Source organism: Lepeophtheirus salmonis, chromosome 5, assembly GCF_016086655.4.
Source record: "Lepeophtheirus salmonis chromosome 5, UVic_Lsal_1.4, whole genome shotgun sequence".
In the NCBI taxonomy this organism is placed as follows: domain Eukaryota; kingdom Metazoa; phylum Arthropoda; class Copepoda; order Siphonostomatoida; family Caligidae; genus Lepeophtheirus; species Lepeophtheirus salmonis.
In genome coordinates, this window is record NC_052135.2 from 9,000,060 (window position 1) to 9,019,434 (window position 19,375).

The 19,375-nt window shown below is 31.8% G+C and overlaps 1 protein-coding gene across 6 annotated transcripts in view; it reads left to right on the forward strand.

Annotated features, from left to right (window-relative positions):
• Window positions 1-13,979, forward strand: part of LOC121117055 (uncharacterized) — a 38,964-nt gene extending 24,985 nt beyond the window's left edge. For 3 of the 6 annotated variants that reach the window (XM_071888216.1, XM_071888218.1, XM_071888217.1), the window contains 3 exons: window positions 9,504-9,701; window positions 10,400-10,991; window positions 11,115-13,979. In XM_071888216.1, the coding sequence (XP_071744317.1) occupies window positions 9,579-9,701; window positions 10,400-10,991; window positions 11,115-12,115 (1,716 nt within the window). In that variant the 5' untranslated portion in view covers window positions 9,504-9,578 and the 3' untranslated portion in view covers window positions 12,116-13,979. Of the gene's footprint in view, window positions 1-9,503; window positions 9,702-10,399 lie in introns of all 6 variants that reach the window. The other 3 variants (XM_040711354.2, XM_071888215.1, XM_071888214.1) reach the window with 1 other exon arrangement.
• The last annotated feature ends 5,396 nt before the right edge of the window (window positions 13,980-19,375 follow it).

The window sequence follows — 19,375 nt, forward strand, 5'->3', positions numbered from 1 at the left end:
ATTAAAGCTGTTTAAAAGAATTTAAAAGCTTCATAATCAAATATAATGTATAATCCAACCAAAATTGGATGAAATGACTTCAATTTATCCACTTATTGATACATTTGCCATAGCAAATAATCTATTTTACCCTCCACTTCTTTTACGTCAGAATAGGGGGAGAGTACCCCCCCCCTCTTCCTGGCTACGCCGCATGCTCTGAGAAGAAGTTGAGTTGTGTGTCCCCATCATCAGACGCATCATTGATATGTAAATTTTAATTAAATTTCGGGAAATAGGGGATGCTTTTATTTATTTATATATTTTTATATCCTTTTCGTCTGCTGTACTACGTCATATTGCCAGTTTTTTTTTTTTATTGCTCCATGTCGTATACATATTATATGTATGTAAACTACGATTCTCTGCACCAATTACATATCTATAAAATGGTGCTTCCCTCTCTCTTTTTCTTTTGCAAAAATATCTGTTTCATGGAGCTCCTCTTCTTCCTTGTTATTGATATTATCATTATATCTTTATATATGTATATATCCCTTCCTCTCTTCAAGTACATACCTACAGTTTACTATTAAAAAGACACATTTTCTTAGGGATAAATACTCTTTTCTTCTTCACAAAGGCGCGAGAAGGGATTTGATTCCCCCCCCCTCAAAAAAAAATCTCTCTCTTTCTAGTTCTACTTTTTTTCTTCTATTGTATGTATTAATAGCAACAACAACAACAAGAAAGACAAGGTTGAACGACAGAATCATAATTCTACCTCCTTTTTCCATCCATATACGTATGTGTTCATTTAAAGAAAAGGAAGCTTTTAGATATATAGAAAGACTAGAGATAGGAAAACGACAAGTACTATTCGAGTAGTATACAATACTTTCAAAAGTAATCCCTGTAATTAGGGAGTTGTTACATCCATGTGCACTGACTATCAAGTAGCTTTTATTGTTGTTATTTTCTACTACTTATAATAGGACTAAAAGTGAGTCAAAGAAGAAGTAGTATTATAGCTTGCATTCATTGATGCCCCTCCTTTGAAGTTTGAACCTTAATTAGGAAGAGGGGGAAGGAGACAAGAGCAAAAATATACAATACTAATCATTTAAATACTTTAATTCCTGTTGGAATTGCAATTACTATAGTAGCAGTTGTAAAATAAGTGCTGGTGTCTGAGTAAAAACCAACAGTGCTCAAATAATAAACCCTAAAATCCCAATAGCTACTCTAGCATAAGCTATCACCAATAAACTAAAAATGGACGGATGATATAAAGTATTGGTTTGTTTAGTTTACCAACAGATTTATATTGAAAAAAATAATACTAATAATAATATTTAACGGCGCTTTTAAGTGGCAAAACATTTATTAGGGTTTGACGGATTATTTTGGAGTTGTAAGTACTCTAGCAACTGTGTCTACTTTATCTTGTTTAAACCCTTGTTTGATTAATGCTTTACTAGATCGAAAAGACTGACTTATGTGAGACAAGTGAGTTAACTTATAAAATACGGATTCATACATTTAGTACGGTTGCAGCAATGTAAGCTACAATAACTTTTAAAAATCAGAGCGATTATAATGGAAGACAAACTTGACAAGCCTTGGTAATGAATCAGCCTTATTTTGGATTTTTTACTTTATGTAATGACCATAGAGGCAAACTTTGTTTCCCACTCTTTACAAGAAGCACATAAGTCATAACAGATGCATTTATTTAAGTCTGAATACTCTGCGTATGAAGCTTTATGCGTCTACAAAAATGAAACTACATTTTATTTTCCATTCCCTCCTTTTTCCTGATTACATTATATTTTTCTTATTTTTGTTCAAATTGTTTTTATATTGATGGCCCACATATTAACTATGAATACTTGTAACGTAGAACCGTAGTCCTTTCCAGTTTTTTCCATTTACTTTACTTAGTCGTGTTATTTTTGCCAGCTGTTGATTGGCAGACTATTGACCTATATCAGTGCTTTGTGATTTAATTTACTGAATCCTAATCAAATTTTTTTTGTGCCACAGTTGGATGAACGGATACAATGTTTTTCCTAAAACAACAAACGATTATGGGGCTTTCTCTTTTCGAAAAAAAAAAAGCTCAGAAATATGTATGTACAATTAAGATCCCATTGTGTCACAAACATGATAATGTACATTATAACTTTTTCAGCTGTCAATTTAACTACTTTTCTAACTTTATTCACGCTTTCATTTGTTGAAACCCGATTTATTTATTAGGAATCTGTGAATATTACAAATTTTAATTAGTTGGAAAGAGTAACAACAAATCATATAATTTCAGACCTTTCCTTTAAAAAAAAAAAAAAAGTCAGAAGTATGAAAAGTATATCCTATTGAGAAATATATGTATACCTAAAAAAAATGGACAAATATTAAAAAAAGGAAAAAAAAAGTCCAATAAACATTATCAAATGGGTTGCAAAATGATAAAAAGAAACACTTGTATGGAATACAACTTAATCATCCCAATGAAAACAGAGATGTAATCAACCATTTTTTTGTTCGTGATGAGTATTAAAATTGCCTTGAATATTAGTTAAAACTAACTTCTACGAAACTGTAATAAATTCACTCTTATAAATTTAATTCAAATAAAAAATTGAATTCCGTAAAAGGGGGGAAAATCCATACCATCCTTACGTCCCTAAACACGTGCATGAACATTTTTCCGAAAATCATTTTACCGAACAAACAATAAATGTCTTTAATAATGATTCATCCTGAAAAACTATGTAATTATGATTCCCATTCATGTTACCCAAATTTTAGAAGAAGAAATATTCAACTATTTGCCACAAATTGCAATCATTATGTTTTCATTGATTAATCATTAATTGATCCATTTACTCTAGTGGATGATTTAATAGTTGACTTGAACGGATTTTACTTACAAAAATCATAACAATTGTCCAATATATCATGATGTTACCTCGTTAACACAATAATATATATATAGGATTTTGTTGTTCGATGTCAATATTTGGATTTCTTCTTACTCATTCAAGTTCGTGAAAAATAACTAAACATTGGATCTTTTAAAATTGGAGTAACATGAATTGAAATATTGTTTGAAGTATTGCACCATGAATTATCATAAAATATATTCATTATTATTATTCCTTTTTTTTGGCAATGTGTATGTTTGGAAAGTGGCTTTCGGGAAAGTTTTCAAGAACTGGGTATACATATTTTTACTTCCATGAACCATCAATATTTGTACTCACAAGAAAAGGATCTAGAAAGGAAAACTATTATAGTAATAAAATGATAATTTAGAGAGTCTGGCGGAGTGATTATAGTTCATAAAATAGATGCAGGATTCAACTAAATATATGAAAATGTTCACTTACTTTGTTAAATTCCTTTTACGAGCACTACAATTTTGGACATTTTGAATGTACTGTATATCATATATTTGTTTGTTTGTATGAGGGACCACCTCTTCAACCCTCCCCCCCCCCTCAACTCTGTATTTGTCAAGATCAAGAATCTCATCTCCATCTTCCTTTCCATACATTTGTTTGTTTCCCTTCTCCTTTCTGCTTCTTTTCATATCATATACGTTTGTACTCCTTCTTATGTATATCAAAGGAAAACGAAAGAAAAAAAATATTTATCAAAGTTAGAAAAGAGTGATTAATTATTTCTGTATATACATATATAATTTTCAGCCCCCTCCCCCTTTTTCTATATATATATATATATAAATACCACCTAGCTAGGTGGGAAGAAGAAGAGTTTTTTGTTTGTTTCTATATATATATATGTATAAATTTACTCGGCATCTCTATACATTACATACTACTTAGATATAATATTTATCTATGATTCACAAATATATTTAGATATCTAAATAGAATAATAATATTAAAAAAGCAAAGTTTCTCAGTAGGAATGTCTGAATTAAAATGAGGCTTTTTAGAACTGAGAAATAATAATGAAATCATGTTAATTAAATCTAGCAGGCGGTTCGCATGTAGCATCGAGCGTATGTACAGGTTACACTGTATATATATATATATAGTTCGTGTTGAAAATCGTGTGTATTTTTGGCTTGTTAAAAAAATGAAAATCAACAGAAGAACCCTCACACTTTAAAAATTGTTTAGGAAGAGCTGTCATAACGATTCATTATTTCAGCTACAATCCGCTGGAACAAGGGAGGGGGGGGGGAGGAGGAAATAAACAAAGCCATGGCAAGAATGACTCTGATGCCGAGTTTCAAATAGGACTTACAATTATAACGCTTTGAATATAATGAAATGTATAGGAAAGGAAGATCACTACTAAAAAAAATCAATAATTATGATAACACCTAAGGAAAAGAAACTTCATTCTTCAAATTACCCATTCCAAAAATCATGCCAGTTAAAAGATACAAAGGATTTCCATCAGTATATAGAGTGGTTCCTGATGTATATTTTTGATCTAAGAAATAAAAATGTAGTCATCCTTATGAAATAGTTCTGTAGTTCTGTCTCAAATATTTTATTAGAAGAGAAATAGAAAACACACATATCATTATTTACAGGAAATAATATATCAGTAAACAAAAACGGATTAAACCGAAAAATATGAACGAAAAGAACGAATGAGAAATCACACACATGACAGTGAACAAAAATATTCTGTGAGTTGATATAATTTGACCAAAATAGAGTGAAACTTCTGTTCTCTTGCAAAAAATCTTGGTGGTTGTTGTCAAAAAGTATTTGGAAAGTAACATCGATTCAACTTATGAGTCATCTAACGAGTAACACATATTATATGTTTGTATGACTCTTTGAACCCAATGAAGGTTTTTTTCGAGCTGTGCGCATAGCAATGCAGACAAAATAGATCTTGCAGTCATTTTGCAAATAGCTATAAGTCTGTATGCAGGTCCCTGATGTATAGCATAAACATATTATTGCTCTAGGAAATAACAATGTAGTCATACTGAGGGGTTTTGCATGAAGCATTAGCGTGTGCTTCATGCTAAAAAAGAAAAGAAAAACACTAAAAAAAATATAGGGAATATCAATTTAAATGAGGATTACAAACAAGCATCAAGCAAGCATGTGTTGCATATAGCACTATCCTGTATATAGTGATCCCTGATGTATATAATATATATATTTTTAATATAAGAAATGATAATGTAGTCTTATTTATGAAATATTGCAGGCTGTACATCTGTTTGTTTTCGTTATTGATATCTTCCGTATATCAATATTCATATGCTTTTTCGGCATATGTTAAGATTTGAATTAAATATAAACGCTATTATGTTAAAATTAATTGTTTGTTAATAAGTGCTCTAAAGTACTCATCAGTCACCCCAATATACATATTATAATTTTTTTCTCAAACTCTAGAATTATATTTGCTCTTTCATTCTTGAGAAGAGAACAATTCATATGAATTGATATAAGCATTGAATAAACTACAAATGAGTATGCCCATACAAAATGGCGAGTAATAATAATGATTTTGTTGGGGAGTAATTTTCTATATTATTAAAGCACAATTTGTCTTTTAACGGACGCCTAATTACTAGAAGCTCTACTATTTGATAAGGAAATCATTTTCCACCGAAAGAATAAATCCAATCTGCCAACACTTGTACATACATACTCTACGCACACTCTATGTACTTCACGTGGACGACCCTTCTTCCATTACAAACACTTTACAAAGTGTTTAAATAATCCCTCTTTCCTATAAAATAAATGTATGTACTATGAACAAAACAACAATAATACAATAATAATAACAATAAAGGGAGAAGAAGGAAAATAAAACTTTGCAAACTTTTTGTCTTACTTTACACTTTTATCGTAATTTTATATCATCTTTAAGTACGACAACTTTTATTTTTCTTCTTCTTCCATGTACAAAAATAAAATTATTATAGTTATATTTTTCTACATTATCATTTTCTTTATTTTTATGAGTAATTTTATTCTTTTTCTCTTTTTTTTTCTGAAGGTGTATGTATAATGTACATATATTTTTAATGATTTTTTGAGAGGAATATGCGGTTATTAATATTAATTCCCTAGACACTGCTTCTACTCCTATAATGAGGATGATGAATATACGAGTATTTAATACCTTCTACATAATATATTTAATTGTTTGTCGGCTTTATATATATATATATATATAGGTACATATAAAGTCGAATTTAAATGAATGAGAAGAAGTATGTTCATAGGAAAGGAGAGAATTAGAGTTGAGAATCCGTCCGAGATTGAATGTTGTCCGGTTCGGTATTATATGATCTTTGATTTAGACAAAAGGATATTAAACTTTATAAATGGATTTCCCAATTTTAATAAAGACATCCTCAACAGATTGACTATTAAAAGGAATCAAATTTTCCCCCATAATTAAAAATAAAAACATGATTGAGCAGAAATTTTAGTGGTAGCACAAGGACCCTGAAGTTTTCATATTTTCCAGTAGAATATGTGACGCATAATTTTTATATCCTCTTTGTTTTTGGGATAGTTGTTACAATATTATTTTAAGAATAAATCCCATTTAAAATAGATATTCCCTGGGTTACAGTGTGTCTCTACGAGTAGTGAAGGAATTTTCACAAGCCCAAATTATCAAGATTCTCAAAAGCTTACAAAATGAGAGTTTTTATATATATATTTTCATTCATTTAAAAAATTTAATCTCAAAGGGGTCCACCATGGTCTACATCCTATTGCTTGCAGATATTCCTCTGAGATGTGAACCCCCTCCTTCTCAATTGCAGCATTTAGGGCATCCACATTCACATGGGTGACTGATTTTCCTCTCGATGGTGCCTCAGATCCCTTAGTCAAGAGTGTTGCTGCCTGGTGATCACATTGAGCAGAGCCAGAAATTTCCCAAGTTGTCTTCACACCACTTTTGAGTTTTTTGGCCCCGTAGTTACTCTCAAGGCTCTTGTTGTTGTCCACCAGCTTTATGATTTTGATAATGAGACCCTTGGAGCAGGGAATGATGTATAACTCATTCCTGCGTCAAGAAGCGATGAAACACGATTTATTTTGTCCTCTATATCAGTTGTCTTTGCTCTCATGAAAACAAATCGCTAAATTATTTTGTAAGTGAATGAAATCTTTTCAAAGTTTTATTCACGTTTCGCTGAGACACGCTGTAGAAAAGAAATGTTATAAACCTTTTTTTTACAGAATATTTATTACGATATCTATCACTGTTCTATGTAGACTGATTTGAAGCTAAATTTATTGGAGGAGGGACTCAATGTTGATCCGTTGATGTAAGAATGAGGCCAGAGGAGATCACACCTCATTGTGTAAGACACTACAAATTGACTTGGCATCATCACTCCGAGTTCCTCTCTGTCCCCTCCCTATACTTCATATGAGACAAACTCCCAACATCCTTCACATAATGAGACCTTCCATCTTCTTTTATAATCCTCCAAAGTACCAATTATTCTAATTACTTGAAAAAGTTGAATTCGTTCCGGACCGAATTTCTTCAGAGGATCGAACTCATTCGGTCTTTTCTTAAATTGTAAGTGTCTCAGACCGGCCCTTGTATTTTCAGACTGAAACCCAACACTAGTGTCTAGGGATGTAATTTACTCCTTCAAAAAATATATGAAATAGAAGGAACATCACTTTGCATTATCCCATCTCTCGTTCCTCTCCTTTCTTTTCTTTTTTTTTTAATTTCTTCTTCGATGCTTTAGCAATTTATATTTATTATTAATTGTTTTTACATGTGTATGTATATTGAATAGTATGTAGTCGGTAAATGAATAGTAGTTGAGTTTTTGAGAGGAGTGATGAACAAAACAATATATGTATAAGAACTTTTCTTCGTTTTCTTAACGAAAACGAAGAGGGGGTCCCCTATTTAGTTTTCTTCTTCTTCTCCTGATACTTAGAAAGCAATAAAACTTCTTCGTTTTAAATATATAAAAAAGATGGAAGGAAAAACCTTTTGTATAATAAATGACGCTTTACCGATAGAAGGAACAAACAACAAGGAAACTAATCAAAGTATTAAATTATAAATATATAAGGTACGGCGTGGTTACTGCTCAGACTTTAAGTAATGATCCCAAAAAAGTCAGAGCATAAAAGAATGTGGAGGTTTTTTTGGTTTTGCTATTACATACTTGTAATAATTATAATAAAAATATGCTATTATCAACATAAAATCAATCTTGAACAGTTAAATGAAAAGGGCCCTAATATTGATTCTAGGACATTTTGCCGAAAACTTGATTGCCTAATTTTTCAGCAAAGTGTCCAGTATTTTTTTTTTAAACATTCGCGTACAGCTTTACAAAGTTTAAAACTCATCGAGTGTATTTCTCCTAGCTTGACCTTAGAGCCTACAAAATATGCTATTTCTTTGTAAGGACAGTATTAACTTTTTGACTGTCTGTCCCGCTAAAAAAAAGTCAAAAAGTTATTACTTTGGAACTTGTACCCGAAAGAGTTATCTGAAATCAAAAGTACGTCTCCATATAAATATAATTTATTATGATTAATGTTACAATACTATGTAATTATCTATTAGACTACTCAAATAATCACATTTGATAATTATAAGATTAGAGGCAACCTTTGAATAGAGAAGTGTCAATCAGAACTAGACCAAATACATAGGAGCTCTCAACAGATTCGATACAAACAATTGATTCATTCCCATTGTCCATTGAATTTTAATTAATGATTAATTTTTGACTTATTCTCTTCTTTAAACATTTTTTCTCTTTTGGAAACAAGGCTTTCGGCATAGTTTCCTCGCATACCCAATATTATATCATCGACATGTTTGGTCCGTCAACAAAAAATAAAAATAGAATGGGTATTCTCAAAATTAAGTGCGTGTTATATTTGTATTCTTTGACAAATTATCGTTCATTTTTATCAGCAAGTAATAAATCCATTAAGTGTGTCCCAAACTTCTCTTAAAGTAGCTAAATTGATCCTTATAGCAAAGAAAAAAAAAATGAGAAATTGATATATCAGGACAAATATAAGTCTCTTCAATTAAATAATGATTTTAAACAATAGCTAAAATTCTTGGATATCTTAACTCATTCTAAAAAACTGAGTACAAAGCCTATAACTGACTCAAAAATGTCCATGCAATATTGGCCTGTATACATATATACATATATATGAAATAAAATAATATAATTGGGATTTTTATTCACACGACATGTTTCAGTCAGTTACATATATTCAAATTTCCTAGATGGCTTGATAAATAAATAAATATACATCCGGAAATGCTAATACAAGTCTAGATATAATGTCTATATTTCATTTATGGAACTGTTTTTGTCTCCGATATGGTCTGACGGGGACATTTTCTCTTTACGAGTATTATTAATCCTATTATGAAGTATCTTTTCTTTACATACATAAAACAATTTATTGAAAAACATAATGTATTTTGCAGGCTCACATATATATAATGAATTAATAATGCTTTATTTCCCTTTATTTCAGAGTAATCCTTGTCATCATCCCATCATCATTCTACGAGATGTGGTGGAAATTGACATTGAATCCCTTTTAAAGTTTATGTACAATGGAGAAGTTCAAATATCTGAGGATCGAATCAAAGACTTTCTCAAAACTGCAGAGTCTCTTCAAATACGAGGACTTGCTGAGCAATTCTCAAAGGATGTAATGAGGCCACTGACTGTAAGTAGATCTGTTTGTAACTATGTATGTAGAGCGTACATGCATGGGATGAGAGGCTACGAGTATCTCCTTATATGTATGTAGGTATTAGGATATATAGAATCCAACTTATTTTTTTGTTTTTTGAAACATACAACTATAACTCTTTTTTTATTTTCTTGTAAGAAAAATTGAGATGGAATAAAAGTTTTAGTACGGCAATACAAGAAGGAAAAAACACACAAACAAAAAGTAAAATAATACATAAGGATCAATACCAATTTAAGCCAATCAACTTTGTTTAACTTTATACATACATATTATATATACCTATATTGTCTTAAGGAAAAACGAATGCCCTTGTTGTTGTTTTTTTAACTTTTTTATAATATGTAAATACACACATACTTACGTCATACATATGCAACGGCGTCCGCTGGATTATATTTTGGGAGAAGCTTGGCTTCTTTTTTTTTTAATCCAAAAGTTATAATTAAAAAAAAAATTATAAAATACCAAAGAAGTTAATATTTTAAATTCTTTGTGAACAGCAACAAGAATTCACAAATAATTTTACCCCTATTTTCCTGTAAAAAATTTTCATCCTCACCAAAAAGTAAAAAACCCTTAGTTTGGAGGGCCTACAACCCCTCAAGCCTACCCCCTGCGTACGTCGCTAATATAATACCTAAATGTAATACTTAGTCTTATTTTTTTAGACCTCATTGGTTCATGATGATCGAGATCATCCTGTAGGAGCCATGGTAGGAGACAGAGACGACTACTCTCCCATCCCCAAGAGACATCGCTTAAATGGCTCTGAAGACTCTCCCATGAACGGCTCTTCCTATCGAAGAGACTCTTCAGAGCCCTCAGATAACAACAATACCAAGGAATCCCTTCTGAGTCAGGCTTTGGAAAAGCCTCCTCTTCTTAACAGCAATAATAATAACAACAATAACACAGATCATGATGATAGTGCGTCGGATGACGCAGCCTCAGAGAGACATGATGAATCCATGAATGAAGAAGATTCAAAAATGGACATTCCAACTCTGGGCGGTGTTCCGGGAGGGAATAATATATTTCCACCCGGACTAGAGGCTCTGTATCGGCAAGCTGGATTCCCGCCAGCATTTTTGGGTGGACTTGGAGCTGCTGCAGTCGTTAATCAAGGTCATTCACATGGAGGTCTCATGCAATCACATCAAATTGTCACTACCAACAACAATAATCCTATCTCATCGTCACTGACAACGACACCCCCAATTCAGTCAGGAGGATTGCAAAGTCATTCAGCTAATCCCACAAGTAAGTTGTTGTATCCCTTTGGCTCCTCAGCTCCTTCTTCTCGTACCCTTGCTCTTCCTTACACTTCTACTTCATTTGACTTCCTTTCTAATGAATCTGATCTAGAGTCCTCTCTCTTTGCAGTTGGAGGAAAACTAGAAATGATGAGAGTTCGAGCAACAGATCCACGTCCATGTCCAAAATGTAGCAAAATCTATCGTTCGGCACACACTCTTCGAACACATATGGAGGATAAGCACACGGTCTGTCCAGGGTATCGCTGTGTTCTTTGTGGCACAGTTGCAAAGTCCAGAAACTCTCTTCACTCTCATATGTCCAGACAGCATCGGGGCATATCCACAAAAGACCTTCCAGTTGTTCCCATGCCAGCTCCATTTGATGCCGCTCTTGCATCTCAACTCTTCAATAAGGCAGGAGTAAAGGTAACACCCACAGAGCTTGCTGCCCGAGCTTCACCTACAGCACCACGAAGGAGTGATCTCCCCAAACTAGACTCCAATTTCTTACATATTCAACAGCAACATCAATTCCCCCTTCCACCCAGTATTCCAGTTGGTGGCTCAGGAAGCTCTGGAAGAGGGGATGGAAGTGATAGAGGAAGTAGTGATGCCGAAGATCTTCGAGTCCCATCCTCTTCTCCTTATGGATCCTCTCCAAGCTCTAACCTATCATCCTCACATATTAGACCACAATTCAATCCAAAAGACCTTGTTGCACTTGCAGCTGGGGGACCACTCGGGGGTGGTGGTGCTCCGGGTCTGGGCTCAGCCCTCCTGGATACTTATTTATCAATGATCAATGCAGCTGGAGAAAATAACATGGCAGCAGCAGCGGCAGCTCTCAACTTTCATCACATGCCTGCTGGGCGTGCTGCCCTTGCAGCAGCTGCAGCTGCAGCAGGTACTTTGCTACCCTCAAACGGAGACAAAGATCCAGGATCTGATCGTGAGGACATGGCTGGGGAATTAGGATCCGATGCTGATAATGAGGATCTATCTGATACAGAGGATGGAGGACATCACATCCAACAACAACAAGTGCAACAAGTCATGACTCAACATGATCGAGGTGGAAGTTTGAAAGAAGGAATGGTGGAGGATGGAGGACGACAAGGGAATCCCTGAACCAATTGTGTGTCCTTTTTACAGGAACAATAAGACAAAAGACATGAATATGTACAACCACCGTTAAGCAAATGTATATCCAGTCGATGGCGATTCAATTTTACACAACACTATAATAAATTTTATTCGAGAGATACGAAAACTTAATGGAGATATGACTTCTTTTTCTTTTCCTATTACTATCATTACAATAATTATTACATATGATTTTCTAGCTTACTTTACTATACATAATAATTCATTACTTGAATGATATTTAAATCCATACATATTTATTTGTAAAGCAATTCTACATTTATTTATTTTCATCATTTCAAATATTTGATTTTTTCAACCTCCCCCCCCTCTCCCTTTTGCATGATGAAAAAAAAATCTTTTTTTTGAGTAGGTGCTAACCTAATTGTTCAAATGAAGAATTATAATCCCCGGTTTACCAAAAAGCAAAAGGAAAATAATAAGGATATGTAATAATACATTAAAAAACACAAAAATTTACAGCAATAGAATGTTGTTGTTGTTGCTTTTCTGTTAGTTTGTAATTTTTAGCAATATTGTTCATAATCAGAATCAAATAAATTATTTCTTCATTTGTTATTCCACTCTCTTCTCGTCCCTCCTTTCTCCTCGTGTTCTTCACATTAAATTTTATTAATATGAAATATAAATAAACAAAATAAATATAAGCATATATATACGCATAATTTATCCCGGTAAAACAACTTTTTGTGATGAAGTGACGTAGTTTGACCGCCTGGCGGTTATCCCTGAGCCCTTTTTCTTATTTGGGTAAAAAGATTGGAGATTGTAGCTATTATTGTCATATAATATTATTTATTTCCCCAGCTTTTTAATTATTATGATTATCATTACAAATTCCTTTCATCAACTTCCCTCCTACCTCAGGTACAGAACACAACTTTTTAACACGAAAACAAAAATGCAAAATAAGTATGTATGTATAAGTATTGTATATGGCAAATAGTGTTGCTCATATATACATATAATTATGATATAATCCCTATAACACCCCACCCCACCCCTCTCCCAAACTTTTGGCAAATATAAAATTGTTACATATTTATATATTATTCCCAAGGACTACTACCTCAGAGCACAATGACCCACCCCTTCTTGTATTCCCCAACGTACTTTCTACCCCTTCCCAACCCAAGTGTCTAAATCGATAAGACTGAATTGATGCATTTTGGTTACCTTTTTCCAGGTGGGATTTTGAGTGAAACTCAGATATTTTTTTTTTCTTTTTTCCCTTTCTCCGTATTAAATATTATATTAACGTGCCAAATACCTACAAAAACAACAGCGAGCAATAATATCCACACCTTCAATTAAATTGTAAATTTGTTAAATTATTATGTATGTAATCATTTATTATAATTATTATGTCAAATTATATAGCAATAATAATCAGTTTTTTTTTTTTTTTTCTTTTGAAGGCCAAAACTTATATGACTATATAAATATTAAATATATATGAACTTAGAGTGCCATTCTGAAAAAATAATATATATATATGCCAATCTGCATTTTTTTTTTTCTTCATTTGCAATATATTTAGTAATATCCCTGTTCCATTATATTATTCATCACTTTAACCCCACAAACCAACTCCACTACCACTTTCATCCGCCCCTTCCCTCATGTTGTGTAGAAATATAATCATTCGAATGCAAATTGCACCATCATCATACTTTTTTTAGTTTAATGTCTCTTGTTTTTTTAATTTTTATTTTTCAATACTATTCATAATTGATGATAAAAACAATGATTTTTTTATTTAGATTTTTGGATTTATAGACACAACTAACTTTAGAAATATACAAAGATTTGCATAATATAACTATAATATAAATAGTACGCCGTCTTTTTCTTCAACAAATGTTGTTTAGAACTGGTACAAATAACTGCTGAAATGACTATTAAAATCTTATTTAATTACAACAACATATGATATTTTTCCATTTTGATTACATAATTTCTTTGGGTTGCTAAGTATGTATGTACACGTGCAGGGTAAATTGCTTGTCATTTAACTGCTTTAGAATACAATTTTACACTTTGGACATTTTCAAAATGTTTCGGAGAGACAAAATAAATTTTTGCCTTTCTAAAATGTATGTTATAACTAGTAAATATCAGAGATATGCCTAATATTACTATATTGATTAAATGAAAATAATTTTTATTAACTGTTCAAAATAAGTTGAACATGAACACAGTTGTGATTAGTGTTGTTTTGGTCATTATTTATTCGGTTAAGTCCAGTTATAAGACAGGTCCTTGGACTATTTCTTATAAATGTACATAGTTTATTAGGCCAAATGACCTATGTAAGGTGAGCATTGCACATATCTTTAAAAAAATAGTCTTATTTCCATTAAAATGCAATATAATGCAAACAAATTATAGTTTAACTGAGTTTTATAATTTATTTTAATATATTATGGAATAATTAAAAAAATGGAATAGAATGGACACTCGGTATAGTGAACATATATAATTTTCGAAGCATGTTAGATTAACTTTTAGCGTAATCTTGGTGACTAAAAAAACAAACAGAGGCAAAAACAAACCTCTGTTGAAGGACCAACACGCACTCAGTTCTTGAAATTTGTCCATACTGGACATTTTTATCCTTTCTTAGCGATTTACTAAAGTATAAAAATCAGCTTGGAGAATACTTCAATTTACATGTTCATCATACATTTAACAAAAAATTTAAAACTTATTGAAACAGTTGGCGGAATGAAAAAGCAAAAAAGTTTGACATTCTTTCGACGGTACCATCATACATTTAACAAAAATATTTCTTTTCCTGATACAAACATTTCCCTCACAGAATAAAAATAATTTGCAAGTCAAATGAAATTGTACCATTCATGCCTTCATCATTTGAATGATAGATGCTATAGGCCCTCCTCTCGAAATTTTGGCCACATTATCTTGTACGTGCCAATTTATTTGAACGACGACGTTGTACAGAGAAGTATGTTGGCGATTGTTTTTTTATAGAGTCTTCCATCCTTTCTTCCCTGTATAAACATCGATTACTTCATTTTAATGTCATCAAAGATTGAATTTGCTTAAGTGGTGCATTAAAAATAGAACAAATAATTTAAAAAAATGTGTTTTTTTCAGTGAAATTGCTACAATAAAAGGAAATATCTTTGAATGTACTTTTGAGCTGAATTTGAATACAATGCAATATTTTTCTTAGACTTACATCTTAATTGGTACTTAGCAAAATATATTAATCTAATTCTTATATATATGTATTTTTTAAAGTATTTACATTTTGTAGAATATTATCAATAATGTAGCTAAGAAAGTAAAAATGAGCTTATATTGGCATAACAAAAGGTTTCTACATATATGAAAATTGAGTACTATAACTTTAAGTATATTAATTTAATATCAACATAACTCATATTTTGAAATAAAAGGCAAAAAATGCATAGAATGTAAGACTATTTAGGAAAAAATGAGGTTATATTCAAATTCAACACAAAAGCAAATGCAAGGTCCGATTCTTTTGGAAATAATTAATATATACATATTTATGGCTCTAGATAATTTATCCTAGAAAAGGTTGTCCGTCAGTAACATTTTTGTCTGTGACAATTTCATTTCTTGGTTATTTGTCCACATCACATATTCGCCGCCTTTTTACATTTATATACTAGCCTATAGTTACCCGGTGCTGGTCAAGCCAAGGAGTTAGTGGGAAAAACATTGATAATGATCAATATTATTACTTCTTAATGTTTAGAGCCCTTCGGTGAGGACGAGCATTTTAATATAAGTATTATTAATAATTTAAGAAAAAAATGTTTGATAAACTTCAAATAACATTTGAAAATTCGGTAGCAAATAAAATTAATTGCAATTGTAAATAGGAATATAAGCCTATCAAGATATTTTTCATAATTTTCAAAATTATGGAGAATCCTTTTTTATTTCCTCACCATTTTCCATTTTTCTTGCTCTTCATATGTACATAAAGTTAAAGTTCGAAACAATGATATGAAACATAAAAAAGAAGGAAATATGTCATACGGTAAAATCTCAAATAGGTGAGATTAACACAGGAAAAATATTTGCGGCAAAATTACGGGTAAATTAAACTGCTATTTTTCAAATGAAAAATTGATTATAAATGGATTTTTCTTATACCCAAAATGTATAAAATACATTTTGAATAAATAAATAATTCTAAAAATCTCAATTACCTGACAACCAGTGAATTAGATCCTGTTTTTGACAGATCATCGAGTATTTTTAACTTATTTTTTAGCAAAAGTGTTGTTTTTTTTGGGGGAACTCATGAATTGTATCTATATTGATTGAAAAGCAATGTGAAATGACTTTAAAAATAAATATACCGAACAAAAATGTTGGTGCCAGCTTACATCATGTACCTATGAGAAAAGGAAAAATTATCATAGGAATTCTTCATTCTCATGAATTCTGTGAAATTGATACCAAAAAAAGGAAAAAAAATTTAACTTTATGCAGATTTTTTTCTTCGTGTTTTGTGAAGTATTTTATGTATGAAAAAATTAATATTTGAGAGAACGTTGACAATAAGTTTATTTTTATCATACAAATTCCCCAGAAACTTTTGTTCAATGTTTATTAAAGTACTAATCATATAACTAATTAAATAATTTGCGTAAAATTATAGACATAGATCGACACAAGTTTTAAAAAAATGTGGTATAACTTTCAGTCGAAATGGTCATCCTTAGCCTTGACCCCTGTCCGAAGTCTCTCAGGAAAGGAATTGCATACTGTGTGCACCATGTCCACGGGATGGAGTCCAAGGTAGCCACCAGTTAGGCCTTCAGGTTTGTCCAAATTCTTGCTGGGGGTCACACAGGCTCAAGAATGAACCACATGAAGTAATCCATGACGTTTAGGTCACAGCATGCTGTTGGAAGGTCTATGGCTAATTCTGGAAGTGTTGTTGGCCCCATGGAACAAGACCTTACTCTAGAATGGTGCTGATGTATACATAGGTGTTAATCTTCACGCCGGCCGACACAAACACCAAGGGGACTTCCCTGTCTCAATCACGGCCCCAAAACCATCACACACTGTAGCTTCTGCACTCTGTTGACTCCATGGCCACCCAGCTTACCCTTTTTTAGCCAGAATCCAATCATTTTGGGAGTTGAAAGCCTGTTTCACAGTGAAAATCTTCTCACCACTGAATGCAATGTTGGAAGCCGTGCCAGGGCTCACCTTCTGAAGAATGACATTGATTTTCTCAAGTCTTTAGCCTTGACCTTGTTTGACAGGTGTTCTTGCTTCTTCAATTTATAGGGATACATCCAAAGGTAATCTCGAATAAGGTATCTCATTGTTGTTGTGCCCATGTTGAAATCTTTGGCTATCTTGGTGAGGTTCCCCCTTGGATTTTTTGTAATCCTTAACTTGACTGCCTTAACGACTCTGGGCGTCCTTTTTGAAGTTGGTATGCCGGATCTGGATTTTTCCTTGAAAGATTGAGTATCCTCGTACCTCTCAATGGTTCCCTTGGTGAGGATGTGGTTGATTTCCAGGTTCTTCAGGTTCCTTAAGATGGCTGGTGGAGATTTACTCTTCAGGAACTCCTTAATTATAGCCTCTTTCTTGGCTTCCATTGTGGTTTGCAAAACTTTTATTTAATTCAAATGGTTTGTTTTGATCTAGTTTCGACCCAACTAGAGTTTAAACATAATATATCGTAACCTAACATATAATTACATTATATAAAGTTAATTTAACAGGACTTTCCGTGGATCCTGTGTACAGATTTGATTATATATTTTGAAGTATTATTCATTTTGAGTTTTTGTTATGTAAAAGAAGAGTAATTTTTCCGGAAGTCAGTTTTTCCGACACTAATTTTCCAAGAAGCGTATTTAAAAAGTAATATAACTGTGGGCATTTGACCTTTATACTGTGATATATAATATCTAATGATTAGTTATTTATATTTATTTAAAGTTTACAATTCACTTTTGCATAATTATAATTATACAAAAAGTGAATCTATAACTTTATTTCTTCTCTATCTTTGTTTCTATCTCTTCTAGCTGGGCTGTGCAAATACATATGGACTTTTATTAAGGTATCAATTAAAAAGGAGTTTTATTTTTGAAATATTGTCGTAGCCTTCTCTCAAATTGACAACAATATAGAGTGTTTTTGGGAAGGCTCTTTTTTTTAAATCAAAGTTCATACTTTCAGCTATTCAATGAGATACATTTAAACCTTTTGAATCTATTTGTCTTGAAGCTACGAGCCTCTGAATAAAAAGCACGTATTTTCCACTTTAAACAAAGATAACTCGAGTAAAAAGTATAAGGCAGACATTTTAAAAATGGGTTTAAAATTTATTGAACTTCCGCTCTAAAATATATTATAATAATAATTTAAAACAGCTATAATCCTTAAAAATAGCCCACAATAATAAAAAATGTATTGCCTTTTTTGGAGGCCATGAGTATTTTAGAGAAAAAATAAGGCCATATTCGGAATCAGGGGATCAAATTGTACTAAGTCGAGCATATACTGTTCTTGTGCATAAAAAAAAGTTTGATTTTGTTGGATAATGTTATCATAAATGAGTTAATTCTTCGTTTCACTTTGATTTGCAACTTGTATAATTTACTTATAATAATAAAAACTTGTAAACACGACTTCCTTGATATATAACATTCTTTATTGATTAGAGAATGTAGTCAGTAGGTAATAACAATAATTTTACATGCATATATAGTAGGCTTTGTTATAGTTTATTAAATTATATCAACAGAGCATTGATCGGTTTTTGGACTCTGTTATAAGTACATATTGATATGTTTGTACACGGATATAAATTTGAAAAAGTGCTCTACGTAATTAACTCCTATTATTCTTATTTTTTATAAATTAAATAACGATAACAAATAAAATTTGTCATATTGCATATGGTGATTCGAGATAAGACGGAACTAAGTTCAAAGGCACAAAAATATATATTAATACAATAACAATATAATACATAAGGCGCATGTACTGGGTGGTTCAGAATTAATTATTAAACATATTCTTAATTACAAATAATTGAAATTGTTCCATCCATCCATCCCCCCTCACACCTTTCAACTAACTTTCGGTTCTATACAATGTATCTTGTTTTTTCAGAGTGTAAGCACCCTTCTTATTTTATCTATTTGGATAAAACCCTGGAAGAAGTAAGTAGTTCCTAATCAA